This window comes from Mustelus asterias, chromosome 9, assembly GCF_964213995.1.
Source record: "Mustelus asterias chromosome 9, sMusAst1.hap1.1, whole genome shotgun sequence".
Lineage (NCBI taxonomy): Eukaryota > Metazoa > Chordata > Chondrichthyes > Carcharhiniformes > Triakidae > Mustelus > Mustelus asterias.
In genome coordinates, this window is record NC_135809.1 from 67,134,110 (window position 1) to 67,153,146 (window position 19,037).

General features: G+C 53.4%; 1 protein-coding gene across 2 annotated transcripts in view; it reads right to left on the reverse strand.

Annotated features, from left to right (window-relative positions):
* LOC144498727 (CUGBP Elav-like family member 1) overlaps nucleotides 1-19,037 on the reverse strand; it is a 42,485-nt gene that overhangs the window by 9,024 nt on the left and 14,424 nt on the right. For both annotated transcript variants that reach the window (XM_078220300.1, XM_078220299.1), the window contains exon 3: nucleotides 8,461-8,604. In XM_078220300.1, the coding sequence (XP_078076426.1) occupies nucleotides 8,461-8,604 (144 nt within the window). The remainder of the gene's footprint in view (nucleotides 1-8,460; nucleotides 8,605-19,037) is intronic.

The following is a 19,037-nucleotide window of genomic DNA, read 5'->3' on the forward strand; positions in this document are numbered from 1 at the left end:
TGAGTACTGTAGAGGAACAGAAGGACCTTGGAGTCCGGGTCCATAGGACTCTAAAATCGGCCCCGCAGGTGGAGGAGGTGGTTAAGAAGGCGTATGGTGTGCTGGCCTTTATCAATCGAGGGATTGAGTTTAGGAGTCCGGGGATAATGATGCAGCTATATAAGACCCTCGTCAGACCCCACTTGGAGTACTGTGCTCAGTTCTGGTTGCCTCATTACAGGAAGGATGTGGAAATGATTGAAAGGGTGCAGAGGAGATTTACAAGGATGTTGCCTGGATTGAGTGGCATGCCTTATCAGGATAGGCTGAGGGAGCTCAGTCTTTTCTCCTTGGAGAGACGTAGGATGAGAGGAGACCTAATAGAGGTATATAAGATGTTGAGAGGCATAGATCGAGTGGACTCTCAGAGGCTTTTTCCCAGGGTGGAAATGGCTGCTACGAGAGGACACAGGTTTAAGGTGCTGGGGGGTAGGTACAGGGGAAATGTTAGGGGGAAGTTTTTCACACAGAGGGTGGTGGGCGAGCGGAATCGGCTGCCGTCAGTGGTGGTGGAGGCAAACTCAATAGGGTCTTTTAAGAGACTCCTGGATGAGTACATGGGACTCCTGGATGAGTACATGGGAGCTTAGAAACAGGAACGGCGCAGTCACTATGTTGGGGGTGTACTACAGGCCCCCCAACAGCACAAGGGAAGTGGAAGAACGGATATGTCAGGAGATACTGGATAGGTGCAGGAAAAATAGGGTTGTTGTAGTGGGAGACTTCAATTTCCCTGGTATAGACTGGAAATCGCTGAGAGCAGGGACTCTGAATGGGGAGGAATTTGTAAAATGCGTACAGGAGGGTTCTTTGGAACAATATGTAGATAGCCCGACTAGAGAGGGGGCTATACTGGACCTCGTACTGGGGAATGAGCCCGGCCAGGTCTTCAAACTTTCGGTAGGGGAACATGTGGCAAACAGTGACCACAATTCTGTTAGCTTTAGGATAGTGATGGAAAAGGATGAGTGGTGTCCCAAGGGTAAGGTGTTGGATTGGGGGAAGGCTAACTTTAGTGGGATTAGGCAGAAATTGGCAGCTCTTGATTGGGAGAGGCTGTTTGAGGGTAAATCCACATCTGGCATGTGGGAGTCTTTTAAGGAACAGTTGTTAGGGCTACAGGACAGGCATGTGCCTGTAAAAAAGGATAGGAAGGGTAGGATTCGAGAACCATGGATACACCTCTTTGTTGCTTTGGAGAAAGGCAGAGGTGTGACTGGTGACAGGATTTTTGGGGTAAGATTTAATTTAAAGTACTTTTTCGCGGATGTTATTTATTTATTTATTTATTTTTACATGTTGGTGCGAAACCGGCAGTGGCCGCGGGGTTTACTGGAAAGGGTCTTTTGAGTTTTTTTTAGTGCACGGGAGGTTTAAAAGGCAGGCCCCACTATCTAATGGGCAGCGTTGGGAGCGGGCAGCGGAGTGAGAGGGAGCTGAGTGAGAACTGAGGGGCTTTGGCTCATCGGGCTTAGGCAGAAAGGGCGAGCAGGGGTGAGTTTCTTATTTTTTTTATTTATAATTTACTTTTCTCTGTGTACCTTGGAAGAAAGGGTGAAATATGAGTGTAAAGCCAGTGTGGTGCTCGCAGTGCAGTATGTGGGAGGTCCTGGAGGCACCTGGCCTCCCGGACATCCACATCTGTGAGGGGTGTGTCGAGCTGCGGTTCCTGAGGGCCCGTGTTAGGGAGCTGGAACTGCAGCTTGACGATCTTAGGCGGGTGAGGGAGAATGAGGAGGTGATAGACAAGAGCTATCATCAGGTGGTCACACCAGGGCCACGGGAGGAGGCCAAGTGGGTGACAGCCAGGAAGGGTAAAACACGGGTGATTGAGAGCACCCCGGTGGAAGTGCCCCTACATAACAAGTACTCCTGTCTGAGTACTGTTGGGGGGGACAGCCCATCTGGGGGAAGCAGCAGTGGCCGTGTCTCCGGGGTGGAGTCCGGCCCTGTAACTCAGAGGGCTAAGGAAAGGAGGAGGAAAGCGGTATTAATCGGGGACTCGACAGTCAGGGGGACGGACAGGCGATTTTGCGGAGGCAGGCGGGAGTCTCGCATGGTGGTCTGCCTCCCTGGGGCTGGGATCCAGGATGTCGCTGGGCGAGTCCCAGAAATCCTGAGGTGGGAGGGAGAGGAGCCGGAGGTAGCGGTACATATTGGTACCGCTGATGTGGGTAAGAAGGGGGAAGGGAACATGGAAAAAGAGTATAGGGAATTAGGGAGACAGCTGAGAAGGAGGAAAGCAAAGGTAGTAATCTCGGGATTGCTGCCTGTGCCACGGGAAGGTGAGGAAAGGAATGGAGTGAGGTGGAGGATGAATGTGTGGCTGAGGGAATGGTGCAGGGGGCAGGGATTCAGGTTCCTGGACCATTGGGACCTCTTTAGGGGCAGGTGTGACCTGTATACTAAAAACGGGTGGCACTTGAATCCCGGGGGACCAATATCCTGGCAGGAAGGTTGGCTAAGGCTACTGGGGAGAGTTTAAACTAGATAGATTGGGGGGAGGGGATCAAAGTGACGTGACTGAGAGTGAGGAAGGTAGCTCGCAAACAGAGAAGGGTTATAGGCAGTGCAAGAGGGCAGGTGGATTGGGAACAGAGAAGGGGAGAGGTCAGACCATAGGATTGAGAGGTGTCTACTCTAATGCCAGGAGTATAGTGAATAAACAACTAGCTAAAGGAGGAGAGGGCTTGGGAGATGTTAGTAGCGCTTCAACAAACCGGGTCCAGATAAAGGCTGGCATAAAGACACTTTGCCTGAATGCACGAAGCATTCGAAACAAAGTAAATGAGTTGATGGCACAAATCCATACAAATGAATATGATCTAGTGTCCATCACAGAAACATGGTTGCAGGGTGACCGGGACTGGGAACTGAATATACAGGGTTATCAGGCATTTAGGAAGGATAGACAGGTAGAAAAAGGAGGTGGGGTAGCTTTGTTAATAAAGGATAATATCAGGACGGTAGTGAGAGACGACATAGGCTCTAAGGAGCAAAACGTGGAATTGTTGTGGGTGGAGATAAGGAATAGTAGGGGGAGAAAGACACTGGTAGGCGTGGTCTATAGGCCCCCAAATAATAACTTAGAGGTGGGGAGGGCTATAAACAAGCAAATAATGGATGCGTGCAAAAGTGGAACGGCAATAATCATGGGGGATTTTAACCTACATATTGATTGGTCGACTCAAATTGGACGTGGAGGGCTTGAGGAAGAGTTCTTGGAATGCTGTCGGGATTGTTTCATTGAACAGTATGTTACAGAACCTACGAGAGAGCGAGCTATCTTGGATCTGGTTCTGTGCAATGAGACAGGTAGGATTAAGGATCTTCTTGTGAAGGATCCTCTTGGGATGAGTGATCATAATATGGTGGAATTTCTGATACAGATGGAGGGTGAGAAAGTAGGGTCCCAAACCAGTGTCCTCTGCTTGAACAGAGGGGAGTACGATAGGATGAGGGTGGAATTGGCTAATGTAGACTGGGCGAGCAGACTGGTAGGTAGGACAGCTGAGGAACAGTGGAGGATTTTTAAGGAGATTTTTTTAAGTACTCAGCAAAAATATATTCCGGTGATAAAGAAGGACTGTAAGAAAAAGGATAACCGGACGTGGATAACGAAGGGAATAAAGGAGAGTATTAAAATAAAATCAGATGCGTACAGAGTGGCCAAAAATAGTGGAGAATTAGTGGATTGGGAAAGCTTTAAAGAAAAACAAAGAACGACTAAGAAAGCGATTAAGAAAGGAAAGATAGATTATGAAACTAAACTAGCTCAAAATATAAAAAATGATAGTAAAAGTTTTTACAAGTATATAAAAAGGAATAGAGTGGCTAGAGTGAATGTTGGACCCTTGGAAGATGAGGGGGGGATTTAATAGTGGAAAACGAGGAAATGGCTGAGACGTTAAATAAGTTCTTTGTGTCGGTCTTCACGGTGGAAGACACAAATAGTTTGCCGAATATTAGAGATCGAGAGTTGGTGGGAGGGGAGGTCCTTAATACAATTACTGTTACTAAGGAGGTGGTGCTTGGTAGACTAATAGGACTGAAGGTAGACAAGTCCCCGGGCCCGGATGGAATGCATCCCAGGGTACTGAAAGAAATGGCTGAGGTAATAGCAGATGCGTTAGTAGTAATTTATCAAAATTCGCTGGACTCTGGGGTAGTGCCGGCTGACTGGAAAACAGCTACTGTTACGCCGCTGTTTAAAAAAGGAAGTAGACAAAAGGCGGGTAACTACAGGCCGGTTAGCTTAACGTCCGTAGTTGGGAAGATGCTAGAGTCCATTATTAAAGAGGAAATAACAGAGCACCTGAATAAGAATGGTTTGATCAAGCAGACGCAGCATGGATTCATGAAGGGAAAGTCGTGTTTGACGAATCTACTGGACTTTTATGAAGATGTCACTAGTGCGGTTGACAGAGGGGAACCGGTGGATGTGGTGTTTTTAGATTTCCAGAAGGCGTTCGATAAGGTGCCTCACAAAAGGTTGCTGCAGAAGATTGGGGTACACGGAGTTAGGGGTAAGGTGTTGGCGTGGATTGGGGATTGGCTATCTAACAGGAAGCAGAGAGTTGGGATAAATGGGTGCTTTTCTGGTTGGCAGTTGGTGACGTGACGTGCAGTGGCGTGCCGCAGGGATCGGTGCTGGGGCCTCAATTGTTTACCATTTACATAGATGATCTGGAGGAGGGGACTGAATGTAGGGTATTCAAGTTTGCTGATGACACGAAGGTGAGTGGGAAAGCGAATTGCGTGGAGGACGCGGAAAGTCTGCAGAGAGATTTGGATAGGCTGAGCGAGTGGGCGAGGATCTGGCAGATGGAATATAACGTTCGCAAATGTGAGGTTATCCACTTTGGAAGAAATAATAGTAAATTGGAATATTATTTAAATGGAGAAAAATTACATCGTGCGACTGTGCAGAGGGACCTGGGGGTCCTTGTGCACGAATCGCAAAAACTCAGCCTGCAGGTGCAGCAGGTGATCAAGAAGGCGAATGGAATGTTGGCCTTTATCGCGAGGGGGATAGAATATAAAGGCAGGGAGGTCTTGCTGCAACTGTACAAGGCACTGGTGAGGCCGCAACTGGAGTACTGTGTGCAGTTTTGGTCCCCTTATTTGCGAAAGGATATATTGGCCTTGGAGGGAGTGCAGAGAAGGTTCACCAGGTTGATACCGGAGATGAGGGGTGTAGCTTATGAGGAGAGATTAAACAGATTGGGTCTGTACTTGTTGGAGTTTAGAAGGGTGAGGGGTGATCTTATAGAGACATATAAGATAATGAAGGGGCTGGATAGGGTAGAGGTGGAGAGATTCTTTCCACTTAGAAGGGAAACCAGAACTAGAGGGCACAGCCTCAAAATAAGGGGGGGCTGGTTCAGAACAGAGTTGAGGGGGAACTTCTTCTCTCAGAGGGTAGTGAATCTCTGGAATTCTCTGCCCATTGAAGTGGTGGAGGCTTCCTCGTTGAATATGTTTAAATCACGGGTAGATAGTTTTCTGATCGATAAGGGAATTAGGGGATATGGGGAGCAGGTGGGTAAGTGGAACTGATTCGCTTCAGATCAGCCATGATCTTGTTGAATGGCGGGGCAGGCTCGAAGGGCCAGATGGCCTACTCCTGCTCCTATTTCTTATGTTCTTATAACCAGGGAAATTGAGGGACTGGTCAAAAAGAAAAGAGAGGCGTATGTTAGGTCCAGGCAGCTAAAAACGGAGAGAGCTCTGAAGGAGTACAAAGAAAGTAGGAAAGAACTCAAACGGGGAATTAGAAGAGCAAAAAGGGGTCACGAAATGTTCTTGGCAGACAGGATTAAGGAGAATCCCAAGGCATTTTATTCATACGTTAGGAACAAAAGGGTTGTCAGGGAAAAAATCGGACCTCTCAGGGACAAAAGTGGGGAATTATGCTTGGAGCCCAAAGAAGTAGGGGAGATCCTAAATGAATACTTTGCGTCGGTATTCACAAAGGAGAGGGATGTGTTGACTGGGAGTGTCTCGGAGGGGAGTGTTGAACCGTTGGAGAAAATCTCCATTACAAAGGAGGAAGTGTTAGGTTTGTTAGAGAATATAAAGACTGACAAATCCCCAGGGCCTGATGGAATCTATTCAAGGCTGCTCAGGGAGACGAGAGATGAAATCGCTGGGCCTCTGACGCAAATCTTTGTCTCGTCACTGGACGCAGGTGAGGTCCCAGAGGATTGGAGGATAGCTAATGTGGTCCCGTTATTTAAGAAGGGTAATTATAGGCCGGTGAGCTTGACGTCCGTGGTGGGGAAGTTGTTGGAGAAGATTCTTAGAGATAGGATGTATGCCCATTTAGAAAGGAATAAACTCATTAACGATAGTCAGCATGGTTTTGTGAGAGGGAGGTCATGCCTCACTAACCTGGTGGAGTTTTTTGAAGAAGTGACCAAAATGGTTGACGAGGGAACGGCCGTGGATGTCGTCTATATGGACTTTAGTAAAGTGTTTGACAAAGTCCCTCATGGTAGGCTGGTGAAAAAGGTTGGATCTCATGGGATAAAGGGGGAGGTGGCTAGATGGGTGGAGAACTGGCTTGGTCACAGAAGACAGAGGGTGGTAGTGGAAGGGTCTTTTTCCGGCTGGAGGCCTGTGACTAGTGGTGTTCCGCAGGGCTCTGTATTGGGACCTCTGCTGTTTGTGATTTATATAAACGATCTGGAAGAAGGTGTAACTGGGGTGATCAGTAAGTTTGCGGACGACACAAAATTGGCAGGACTTGCAGATAGTGAGGAGCATTGTCAGAAGCTACAGAAGGATATAGATAGGCTGGAAATTTGGGCAAAGAAATGGCAGATGGAGTTCAATCCTGATAAATGCGAAGTGATGCATTTTGGTAGAAATAATGTAGGGAGGAGCTATACGATAAATGGCAGAACCATAAAGGGTGTCGATACGCAGAGGGACCTGGGTATGCAAGTCCACAGATCCTTGAAAGTGACGTCACAGGTGGAGAAGGTGGTGAAGAAGGCATATGGCATGCTTGCCTTTATATGACGGGGCATAGAGTATAAAAGTTGGGGTCTGATGTTGCAGATGTATAGAACGTTGGTTCGGCCGCATTTGGAATACTGCGTCCAGTTCTGGTCACCACACTACCAGAAGGACGTGGAGGCTTTGGAGAGAGTACAGAGGAGGTTTACCATGATGTTGCCTGGTATGGAGGGGCTTAGTTATGAGGAGAGATTGGGTAAACTGGGGTTGTTCTCCCTGGAAAGACGGAGGATGAGGGGAGACTTAATAGAGGTGTATAAAATTATGAAAGGCATAGATAGGGTGAATGGTGGGAAGCTTTTCCCCAGGTCGGTGGTGACGTTCACGAGGGGTCATAGGTTCAAGGTGAAGGGGGGGAGGTTTAACACAGATATCAGAAGGACATATTTTACAGAGGGTGGTGGGGGCCTGGAATGCGCTGCCAGACAAGGTGGTGGATGCGGACACACTGGGAACGTTTAAGACTTATCTAGACAGCCATATGAACGGAGTGGGAATGGAGGGATACAAAAGAATGGTCCAGTTTGGACCAGGGAGCGGCGCGGGCTTGGAGGGCCGAAGGGCCTGTTCCTGTGCTGTATTGTTCTTTGTTCTTTGTTAATAGGATGGAGGGTTATAGGTAGGCCGAGAAGGTAGGGATATGTTCGGCACAACTTGTGGGGCCGAAGGGCCTCTTTGTGCTGTAGTTTTTCTAGGTTTCTAAATGCCTAGTTTAAACTGATTGGGTAAACTTCAAAAACAGCCTGTTGTCTTGGCAGCTCTATTGCCTGGCTTCTCGATATAATGTTTCATTCTATGCTCTCAGTAGTTGCATTTTGCAACTGCATCTCTTTTAACTCTCGAAGCATAGCAAAAAACTACAATTTTTAACAGACCTTGCAATTTTACAACTCTTAGAATTTTAGAAGTTTTTAAATGATTTTACAAACACTAACTTCACAACAGTGTGCTCTTGAAGAGCATGGAAGTTGAGCACAAGCTCCAACAGCCCTTTGGGACTGTTTCGATAGTTGGAGAGAAGTGCAGGCTCTATACCAGTGCAAAGATAAAGTGAAAAAAGATGACAATCAGCTTGTACTAATTGAGACGCTCTCCAGATCTGCCTGTTGGAATCTCGGACATTCTGCTGCTGGGCACGATATCTGTGGGTAGACAGGTTTTGAAGCATTTCCACTTCTTCGACAAACTAACCATGATAAAATGGGCACTGAATCAGACAGATAGCCTTGAGAGCGGAAAGTAGCACTGCAGTCACATACACATCACCCCCCGAGGGGCCAGGGTAGGGGGCTGGTCAGGACTTTAATGCTCTCAATCCAAAAGCAAGCTCACAACATTCAGCACCAAGACTAAACATCACGACAGGCTGACTGACACCACTACAAGCGACATACCCACCAAAACATTTGCTCAGGTTTGTCTGTTTGTCAATGAAAACCTTGGCAGAAACGACATTTCCAAAAGGCATAAACATCTGGAGCAGGTCCTGATCTCCAAACTCCTGGGGCAGGTGATAAATGAACAGATTTCCTCCCTCTGGTCCTGAGGCAGAGAGAGAGAGGGAGAGAGCAGGTGAAGGTGCGACCGGGGTGGGGAGGAAAGAGAGGGAGCGAGGCGGGGAGGGGAGAGAGGGAGTGAGGCGGGGAGGGGTGAGAGGGAGCGAGGCGGGGAGGGATGAGAGGGAGCGAGGCGGGGAGGGATGAGAGGGAGCGAGGCGGGGAGGGATGAGAGGGAGCGAGGCGGGGAGGGATGAGAGGGAGCGAGGCGGGGAGGGATGAGAGGGAGCGAGGTGGGGACGGGAGAGAGAGAGAGCGAGGCAGTGAAGGGGAGAGTGGAAGGGACAGGAGCGGCAGGGGCGGGAGGTGGGGAAGGGGGATGGAGAAGGGGGAATGGGGAAATGGGGGATGGGGAAGGGGGGAGTGGGGAATGGGGGGTGGGGAAGGGGGGAATGGGGGGTGGGGAAGGGGGGAATGGGGGATGGGGAAGGGGGATTGGGGAAGGGGGGAAGGGGGAAGGGGAAGAGGGGAAGGGGAGAGCGGGGTGTGGGGAGAGCGGGGTGTGGGGAGAGCGGGGTGTGGGGAGAGCGGGGTGTGGGGAGAGCGGGGTGTGGGGAGAGCGGGGTGTGGGGAGAGCGGGGTGTGGGGAGAGCGGGGTGTGGGGAGAGCGGGGTGTGGGGAGAGCGGGGTGTGGGGAGAGCGGGGTGTGGGGAGAGCGGGGTGTGGGGAGAGCGGGGTGTGGGGAGAGCGGGGGTGTGGGCAGAGCGGGGTGTGGGGAGAGCGGGGGTGTGGGCAGAGCGGGGGTGTGGGCAGAGCGGGGGTGTGGGCAGAGCGGGGGTGTGGGCAGAGCGGGGGTGTGGGCAGAGCGGGGGTGTGGGCAGAGCGGGGGTGTGGGCAGAGCGGGGGTGTGGGCAGAGCGGGGGTGTGGGCAGAGCGGGGGGTGTGGGGAGAGCGGGGGGTTGGGGACGAGGAGGGGGTTGGAGAGAGGAGGGGGTTGGGGAGAGGAGGGGGTTGGGGAGAGGAGGGGGTTGGGGAGAGGAGGGGGTTGGGGAGAGGAGGGGGTTGGGGAGGGGAGGGGGTTGGGGAGAGGAGGGGGTTGGGGAGAGGAGGGGGTTGGGGAGAGGAGGGGGTTGGGGAGAGGAGGGGGTTGGGGAGAGGAGGGGGTTGGGGAGAGGAGGGGGTTGGGGAGAGGAGGGGGTTGGGGAGAGGAGGGGGTTGGGGAGAGGAGGGGGTTGGGGAGAGGAGGGGGTTGGGGAGAGGAGGGGGTTGGGACGAGGAGGGGGTTGGGACGAGGAGGGGGTTGGGGAGAGGAGGGGGTTGGGGAGAGGAGGGGGTTGGGGAGAGGAGGGGGTTGGGGAGAGGAGGGGGTTGGGGAGAGGAGGGGGTTGGGGCGAGGAGGGGGTTGGGGCGAGGAGGGGGTTGGGACGAGGAGGGGGTTGGACGAGGAGGGGGTTGGGACGAGGAGGGGGTTGGGACGAGGAGGGGGTTGGGGCGAGGAGGGGGTTGGGGCGAGGAGGGGGTTGGGGCGAGGAGGGGGTTGGGGCGAGGAGGGGGTTGGGGCGAGGAGGGGGTTGGGGCGAGGAGGGGGTTGGGGCGAGGAGGGGGTGGGGCGAGGAGGGGGTTGGGGCGAGGAGGGGGTTGGGGCGAGGAGGGGTTGGGGCGAGGAGGGGGTTGGGGCGAGGAGGGGGTTGGGGCGAGGAGGGGGTTGGGGCGAGGAGGGGGTTGGGGCGAGGAGGGGGTTGGGGCGAGGAGGGGGTTGGGGCGAGGAGGGGGTTGGGGCGAGGAGGGGGTTGGGGCGAGGAGGGGGTTGGGGCGAGGAGGGGGTTGGGGCGAGGAGGGGGTGGGGCGAGGAGGGGGTTGGGGCGAGGAGGGGGTTGGGGGCGAGGAGGGGGTTGGGGCGAGGAGGGGGTTGGGCGAGGAGGGGGTTGGGGGCGAGGAGGGGGTTGGGGCGAGGAGGGGGTTGGGGCGAGGAGGGGGTTGGGGCGAGGAGGGGGTTGGGGCGAGGAGGGTGTTGGGGCGAGGAGGGGGTTGGGGCGAGGAGGGAGTTGGGGCGAGGAGGGGGTTGGCGGAGAGGTGGGGGTTGGGGCGAGGAGGGGGTTGGGGCGAGGGGGGTTGTGGGGCGAGGGGGGTTGTGGGGCGAGGGGGGTGGTGGGGCGAGGGGGGTGGTGGGGCGAGGGGGGTGGTGGGGCGAGGGGGGTGGTGGGGCGAGGGGGTGGTGGGGCGAGGGGGTGGTGGGGCGAGGGGGGTGGTGGGGCGAGGGGGGTGGTGGGGCGAGGGGGGTGGTGGGGCGAGGGGGGGTGGTGGGGCGAGGGGGTGGTGGGGCGAGGGGGTGGTGGGGCGAGGGGGTGGTGGGGCGAGGGGGTGGTGGGGCGAGGGGGTGGTGGGGCGAGGGGGTGGTGGGGCGAGGGGGTGGTGGGGCGAGGGGGGTGGTGGGGCGAGGGGGGTGGTGGGGCGAGGGGGGTGGTTGGGCGAGGGGGTGGTGGGGCGAGGGGGTGGTGGGGCGAGGGGGTGGTGGGGCGAGGGGGTGGTGGGGCGAGGGGGGTGGTGGGGCGAGGGGGGTGGTTGGGCGAGGGGGGTGGTGGGGCGAGGGGGGTGGTGGGGCGAGGGGGGTGGTGGGGCGAGGGGGGTGGTGGGGCGAGGGGGGTGGTGGGGCGAGGGGGGTGGTGGGGCGAGGGGGGTGGTGGGGCGAGGGGGGTGGTGGGGCGAGGGGGGTGGTGGGGCGAGGGGGGTGGTGGGGCGAGGGGGGTGATGGGGCGTGGGGGGTGGTGGGGCGAGGGGGGGGTGGGGCGAGGGGGGTGGGGCGAGGGGGGTGGTGGGGCGAGGGTAGTGGTGGGGCGAGGTGGGTGGGGCGAGGGGGGTGGGGCGAGGCGGATGGGGCGAGGGGGATGGGGCGAGGGGGATGGGGCCGAGGGGGATGGGGCCAAGGAGGGGGGCCAAGGAGGGGGGCGAAGGGGGGGGGGGCGAGAGGTGGGGTGAGGGGGCGTGGCGATGGGGTGGCGAGGGGCGCGGCGATGGGGGGGGTGAGTGGGCGGGGCGATGGGAAGGGCGAGGCGGCGGGGCGAGTGGGCGAAGGGGAGGGAATTGGGGGCGGGACGAGGGAGTGGGGGGCCGTGGGGGGGGGGGGCGAGGGGGTGGGCCGACGGAGATGGTGACGAGGAGAGCAGGAGGGGGGAGAGCAGGAGGGGGGGCGTGCAGAGTGGCAGGGGGGGGCGTGCAGAGCGGCGGGGGGGGCGTGCAGAGCGGCAGGGGGGCGTGCAGAGTGGTGTGGGGGGGGGCGTGCAGAGCGGTGGGGGGGGGGGCGTGCAGAGCGGTGGGGGGGGGGTGTGCAGAGCGGCGGGGGGGCGTGCAGAGCGGCGGGGGAGAGCCAGAGGAGGAGACCCGGAGGGGGAGAGCGGGAGGGGGATACGGAGAGTGGGAGCGGGGTGGGAGGGGGTTGGGGAGAGTGGGAGTGGGGTAGGAGGATGCAGAGAGCAGGAGGGAGAGAGCGGGATGGGGATGGGGAGAGCAGTAAGTGGAAAAAACAACATTATTTGCTGAAGTTAAGCTGACTGCAGTGATACAGCACAGCGGATTCATCAGTGAACAACTTGATGAAGAATAGCAAGGTGGGTGTGGTTTCCACACTCTCAGATCACACCCTCTATTGTTTGACATAAAAACCGTCACAATAATGCTCAACATTAAACCCTTCATACATCTGCCCTGCCCCAGGCCCAGCACGTGCCAAACAACCCGGCAGACCCCACTCGGACTGAACTCCACCTCAGGCCCCATTCGTACTGAATCCCACTTGTAATAAATCCTGTTAGTCATTAACCCCGTACTGAACCCCACTCATGATTAACCCCATACCAAATCCTGCTTGTGATTAACCCTGCACTGAACTCCGCTTGTGATTAACCCTGTACTGAACCCGCTAGTGATTAACCCTGTACCAAACCCCGCTCGTGATTAACTCCGTCCCGAAGCCCGCTCGTAATTAACCCCGCACTGACCCCCGCTCGTACCGAACCCTCTCGTGATTAACCTGTACCGAACCCCGCACATGATAACCCTGTGCAGAATGCCATTTGTGATTAACCGAATACTGAACCCCGTTTGTGATTAACCCCGTGCCAAAACATGATCATTAACCCCTTCCTGAACCCCGCACGTCATTAACCCCGTACCGTATCCCGCTCGTGATTACCCCAAACCGAAAGCCACTCATGATTAACCCCGTGCCAAACCACGCTGGTCATTAATCCTGAACTGAACCCCGCAAGTGATTAACCCCGTACTGAACCCCGCTTATGATTAACCATGTACCGAATCCTGCTCATGATTAATCCCGTAACAAACACCGCTCATAATTAACCCTGTACCGAACCCCGCTCGTGATTAACACCGTACAGAATCCTGCTTGTCCTTAACCCCACAGGGAAACATGCTCTTCATTAACCCCGTACTGAACGCCACTCGTGATTAACCCCATATTGAAACCCACTCGTGATTAACCCCGTGTCGAATCCCGTTCGTGATTAACCCCGTGCCGAACCCCGCTCATCATTAATCCTGTACGGAATGCGGCTCATCATTAACCCCTTGCTGAACCCTGCTCCTCATTAACCCCGTACCGAACCCCACTCATGATCAACTCCGTAACGAACACCGCTCGTCATTAACCCCATACCGAAACCTGCTCATCATTAACTGTGTACCAAACTCCTCTCGTAATTAACCCGTACAGAATCCCGCTCATCATTAGCCCCGTACCAAACCCCACTCGTGATTAACCCCGTACCAAACCCCACAGGTGATTAACCCCATACTGAACCCCCTCGTGATTAATCCCATACCGAACCCCGCTCGTCATGAACCCATACATAACTCCGTCCGTACCGAACCCCGCACGTCACTAACCCCATACTGAGCTCCACTCGTGATTAACCCTGTACCAAACCCTGCTCATGATTAGCCCGGCAACAAACCCCGCTTGTGATTAACCCTGCACCGAACACCGTTCGTCATTAATCCGTACCGAACCCCGCTCATCATTAACCCTGGACCAAACCCCGCACATGATTAACCTCGTACTGAACCCCGTTCGTGATTAACCCCGTACCAAACCCCACAGGTGATTAACCCCATACTGAACCCCCTCGTGATTAACCCCATACCGAACCCCACTCGTCATTAACCCGTACCGCAACCAGCAGTTGATTAATCCCATACTGAAATCTGCTCGTACCAAACCTCGCTCGTGATTAACCCCGTACCGAAGCCCGCACATCATTCACCCCATACCGAACGCTACTCATGATTAACCCCATACCAAACACCGCTCGCGGTTAACCTCGTATCGAGTCCCACTGTTAATTAACCCTGTACCGAACCCCACTCGTGATTAACCCTGTACTGAACCCTGCTCCTCATTAACCCCGTATCAAACCCCGCACGTGATTAACCCCGTATTGAACCATGCTCATGATTAACCCCTTCCCAAAACCCACTCGTGATTAACCCCGTTCCAAACCCCGCTTGTATTAACCCCGTACCGGACAACGCCCGTGATTCATTCTGTAACGCACAATGCTCATGATTAACCCCGTACTGAACCCCGCTCGTGATTAACCCTGTACCGAACCCCGCACGTGATTAATGCCTTACCAAACCCTGCTCGTGATTAACCCCGTACCGGACAGCGCTGGTGATTAACTCCCGTAACAAAGCCCACTCGTCATTAACCCATACTGCATCCAGTGATTGATTAACCCACTACCGAAATCTGCTTGTACCAAACCCCACTCGTGATTAACCCCATACCGAACTCTGCACGTCATTAACCCCATACCGAACCCCGCTTGTGATTAACCCCGTACTGAAAGCCACTCGTGATTAACCCCGTGCCGAACGCTGCTCGTGATTAACCCTATACCAAACCCCGCTCATGATTAGCCTGGTACCGAACCCCGATTGTGATTAACCCTGTACTGAACACTGCTCGTGATTAGCCCAGTAACAAACCCCACTCGTGATTAACCCTGCACCGAACATCACTAGTCATTAATCAGTACCGAACCCCGCTCGTCATTAACCCCGGACCAAACCCCGCACGTGATTAACCCCGTACTGAACCCCACTCGTGATTAACCCCGTACCGAACCCACTCATGATTAACCCTATGCCGGACAGCACTCGTGATTAACTCCCGTAACAAACCCCACTCGTCATTAACCCGGACGGCAAACAGTGTTTGATTAACCCCAGACCGAAATCCGCTCGTACCAAACCTCGCTCGTGATTAACCCCGTACCGAAGCCCGCACATCATTAACCCCATACCGAACGCTACTCGTGATTAACCCCATACCAAACACCTTTCGTGGTTAACCTCGTACCGAGTCCCACTGTTAATTAACCCTGTACCGAACTCCGCTCGTACGAACGCTGCACGTAATTAACCCCATACCGAACACCACTCGTGATTAACCCCATACCGAACCCCGCTCGTGATTAACCCCGTACCAAACCCGCTTGTGCTTAACCCCGTACCAAACCCGCTTGTGCTTAACCCCATACCGAACCCGCTCGTGATTAACCCCGTACCAAACCCTTGTGCTTAACCCCATACCGAACCCGCTCGTGATTAACCCCGTACCAAACCCGCTCGTGATTAACCCCATAACGAACCCCGCTCGCGCTTAACCTCATACCGAACCCCGCTCGTGATTAACCCCGTACCGAACCCGCTCGTGATTAACCCCGTACCAAACCCGCTCGTGATTAACCCCATACCTAACCCCGCTCGCGCTTAACCCCATACCGAACCCTGCTCGCGCTTAACCTCATACCGAACCCCGCTCGTGATTAACCCCGTACCGAACCCCGCTCGTGATTAACCCCAGACCGAACCCCGCTCGTGATTAACCCCATACCAAACCCCGCACCGAACCCGCTCGTGCTTAACCCCATACCAAACCCCGCACCGAACCCGTTCGCGCTTAACCCCATACCGAACCCCGCTCGTGATTAACCCCATACCGAACCCCGCTCGTGATTAACCATAGAAAATTACAGCTCAGAAACAGGCCTTTTGGCCATTCTTGTCTGTGCCGAACCATTTTTTGCCTAGTCCCACTGACCTGCACTTGGACCATATCCCTCCACACCCCTCTCATCCATGAACCCGTCCAAGTTTTTCTTAAATGTTAAAAGTGCATTTGTTAAATGTTAAAAATGCATTTACCACTTTATCCGGCAGCTCATTCCACGCTCCCACCACTCTCTGCGTGAAGAAGCCCCCCCTAATATTCCCTTTAAACTTTTCTCCTTTCACCCTTAACCCATGCCCTCTGGTCTTTTTCTCCCCTAGCCTCAGCGGAAAAAGCCTGCTTGCATTCACTCTATCTATACCCATCAAAATCTTACACACCTCTATCAAATCTCCCCTCAATCTTCTACGCTCCAGGGAATAAAGTCCCAACCTATTCAATCTCTCTCTGTAACTCAGCTTCTCAAGTCCCGGCAACATCCTTGTGAACCTTCTCTGCACTCTTTCAACCTTATTTACATCCTTCCTGTAACTAGGTGACCAAAACTACACAATACTCCAAATTCGGCCTCACCAATGCCTTATATAACCTTATCATAACACTCCAACTTTTATACTCGATACTCCGATTTAAGGTGGGGGAGTAGCGATATTAGTTAAGGAGCATATTACCGCGGTGCAGAGGGTAGACAACTTAGAGGGGTCATGTACTGAGTCGCTGTGGGTGGAACTCAGAAACAGGAAGGGTGCAGTCACTATGCTGGGGGTGTACTACAGACCACCCAACAGCCCACGGGAAGTGGAGGAAAGGATATGCCAGGAGATTCTGGATAGGTGCAGAAAAAATAGGGTTGTTGTAGTGGGGGACTTTAATTTCCCTGGCACAGACTGGAAAGTGCTTAGAGCTGGGGGTCTGGACGGGGAGGAATTTGTAAAATGCGTACTGGAAGGTTCTTTGGAACAGTATGTAGATAGCCCGACTAGAGAGGGGGCTATACTGGACCTAGTTCTGGGAAATGAGCCCGGTCAGGTCGTCAAAGTTTCGGTAGGGGAACATGTGGCAAATAGTGACCACAACTCTGTTAACTTTAGGATAGTAATGGACAAGGATGAGTGCTGTCCTACGGGCAGGGTGCTAAATTGGGGGAAGGCTAACTATAGCCAGATTAGGCAGGAATTGGTGGATGTTGATTGGGAGAAGATGTTCGAGGGTAAGTCCGCGTCTGGCATGTGGGAGTCTTTTAAGGAACTATTGATAAGGCTGCAGGATAGGCATGTGCCTGTAAAAAGGAAAGATAGGAAAGGTAGGATTCGAGAGCCGTGGATAACCAGAGAAATTGAGGATCTGATTAAAATTAAAAGGGAGGCGTACGGTAAGTCCAGGCAACTGAAAACAGATGGAGTTCTGGAGGAATACAGAGAGAGTAGGAAAGAACTCAAACGGGGAGTTAGAAGGGCAAAAAGAGGTCACGAGATGTTCTTGGCAGGCAGGATTAAGGAGAATCCTAAGGCATTCTATTCATACGTTAGGAACAAAAGAGTTGTCAGGGAGAAAATCGGACCTCTCAGGGACAAAGGAGGGGAATTATGCTTAGAACCCAAGGGAATAGGGGAGATCCTAAATGAATACTTTGCATCGGTATTCACGAAGGAGAGGGGCGTGTTAACCGGGAGTGTCTCAGAGGGAGGTGTTGACCCGTTAGAGAAAATCTCCATTACAAGAGAGGAAGTGTCAGGTTTTTTAGGGAACATTAAAACTGACAAAGCCCCAGGGCCTGATGGCATCTATCCTCGACTGCTCAGGGAGACGAGAGATGAAATTGCTGGGCCTCTGACGGAAATCTTTGTCGCTTCTTTGGACATGGGTGAGGTCCCTGAGGATTGGAGGATAGCGAATGTGGTCCCGTTGTTTAAGAAGGGTAGCAGGGATAACCCAGGAAATTATAGGCCGGTGAGCTTGACGTCTGTGGTAGGGAAGTTGTTGAAGAGGATTCTTAGAGACAGGATGTATGTGCATTTAGAACGGAACAATCTCATTAGTGACAGACAGCATGGTTTTGTAAGAGGGAGGTCATGCCTTACAAATTTGGTGGAGTTTTTTGAGGAAGTGACAAAAGCGGTTGATGAAGGAAGGGCTGTGGATGTCGTCTATATGGATTTCAGTAAGGCATTTGACAAAGTCCCACATGGCAGGTTGGTTAAGAAGGTTAAGGCTCATGGGATACAAGGAGAACTGGCTTGGCCATAGGAGACAGAGGGCAGTGGTCGAAGGGTCTTTTTCCGGCTGGAGGTCTGTGACCAGTGGTGTTCCGCAGGGCTCTGTACTGGGACCTCTGCTATTTGTGATATATATAAATGATTTGGAAGAAGGTGTAACTGGTGTAATCAGCAAGTTTGTGGATGACACGAAGATGGCTGGACTTGCGGATAGCGAAGAGCATTGTCAGGCAATACAGCAGGATATAGATAGGCTGGAAAATTGGGCGGAGAGGTGGCAGATGGAGTTTAATCCGGATAAATGCGAAGTGATGCATTTTGGAAGAAATAATGTAGGGAGGAGTTATACAATAAATGGCAGAGTCATCAGGAGTATAGAAACACAGAGGGACCTAGGTGTGCAAGTCCACAAATCCTTGAAGGTGGCAACACAGGTGGAGAAGAAGGCATATGGTATGCTTGCCTTTATAGGACGGGGTATAGAGTATAAAAGCTGGAGTCTGATGATGCAGCTGTATAGAACGCTGGTTAGGCCACATTTGGAGTACTGCGTCCAGTTCTGGTCGCCGCACTACCAGAAGGACGTGGAGGCGTTAGAGAGAGTGCAGAGAAGGTTTACCAGGATGTTGCCTGGTATGGAGGGTCTTAGCTATGAGGAGAGATTGGGTAAACTGGGGTTGTTCTCCCTGGAAAGACGGAGAATGAGAGGAGATCTAATAGAGGTGTACAAGATTATGAAGGGTATAGATAGGGTGAACAGTGGGAAGCTTTTTCCCAGGTCGGAGGTGACGATCACGAGGGGTCACGGGCTCAAGCTGAGAGGGGCGAAGTATAACTCAGATATCAGAGGGACGTTTTTTACACAGAGGGTGGTGGGGGCCTGGAATGCACTGCCAAGTAGGGTGGTGGAGGCAGGCACGCTGACATCGTTTAAGACTTACCTGGATAGTCACATGAGCAGCCTGGGAATGGAGGGATACAAACGATTGGTCTAGTTGGACCATGGAGCGGCACAGGCTTGGAGGGCCGAATGGCCTGTTTCCTGTGCTGTACTGTTCTTTGTTTGTTCTTATAAAGGCCAATGTACCAAAGGCACTCTTTACGACCCTATCCACCTGTGACGTCACTTTTAGGGAATTCTGTACCTGTATTCCCAGATCCCTCTGTTCAACTGCACTCTTCAGAGTCCTACCATTTACCCTGTACGTTCTACTTTGCTTTGTCCTGCCA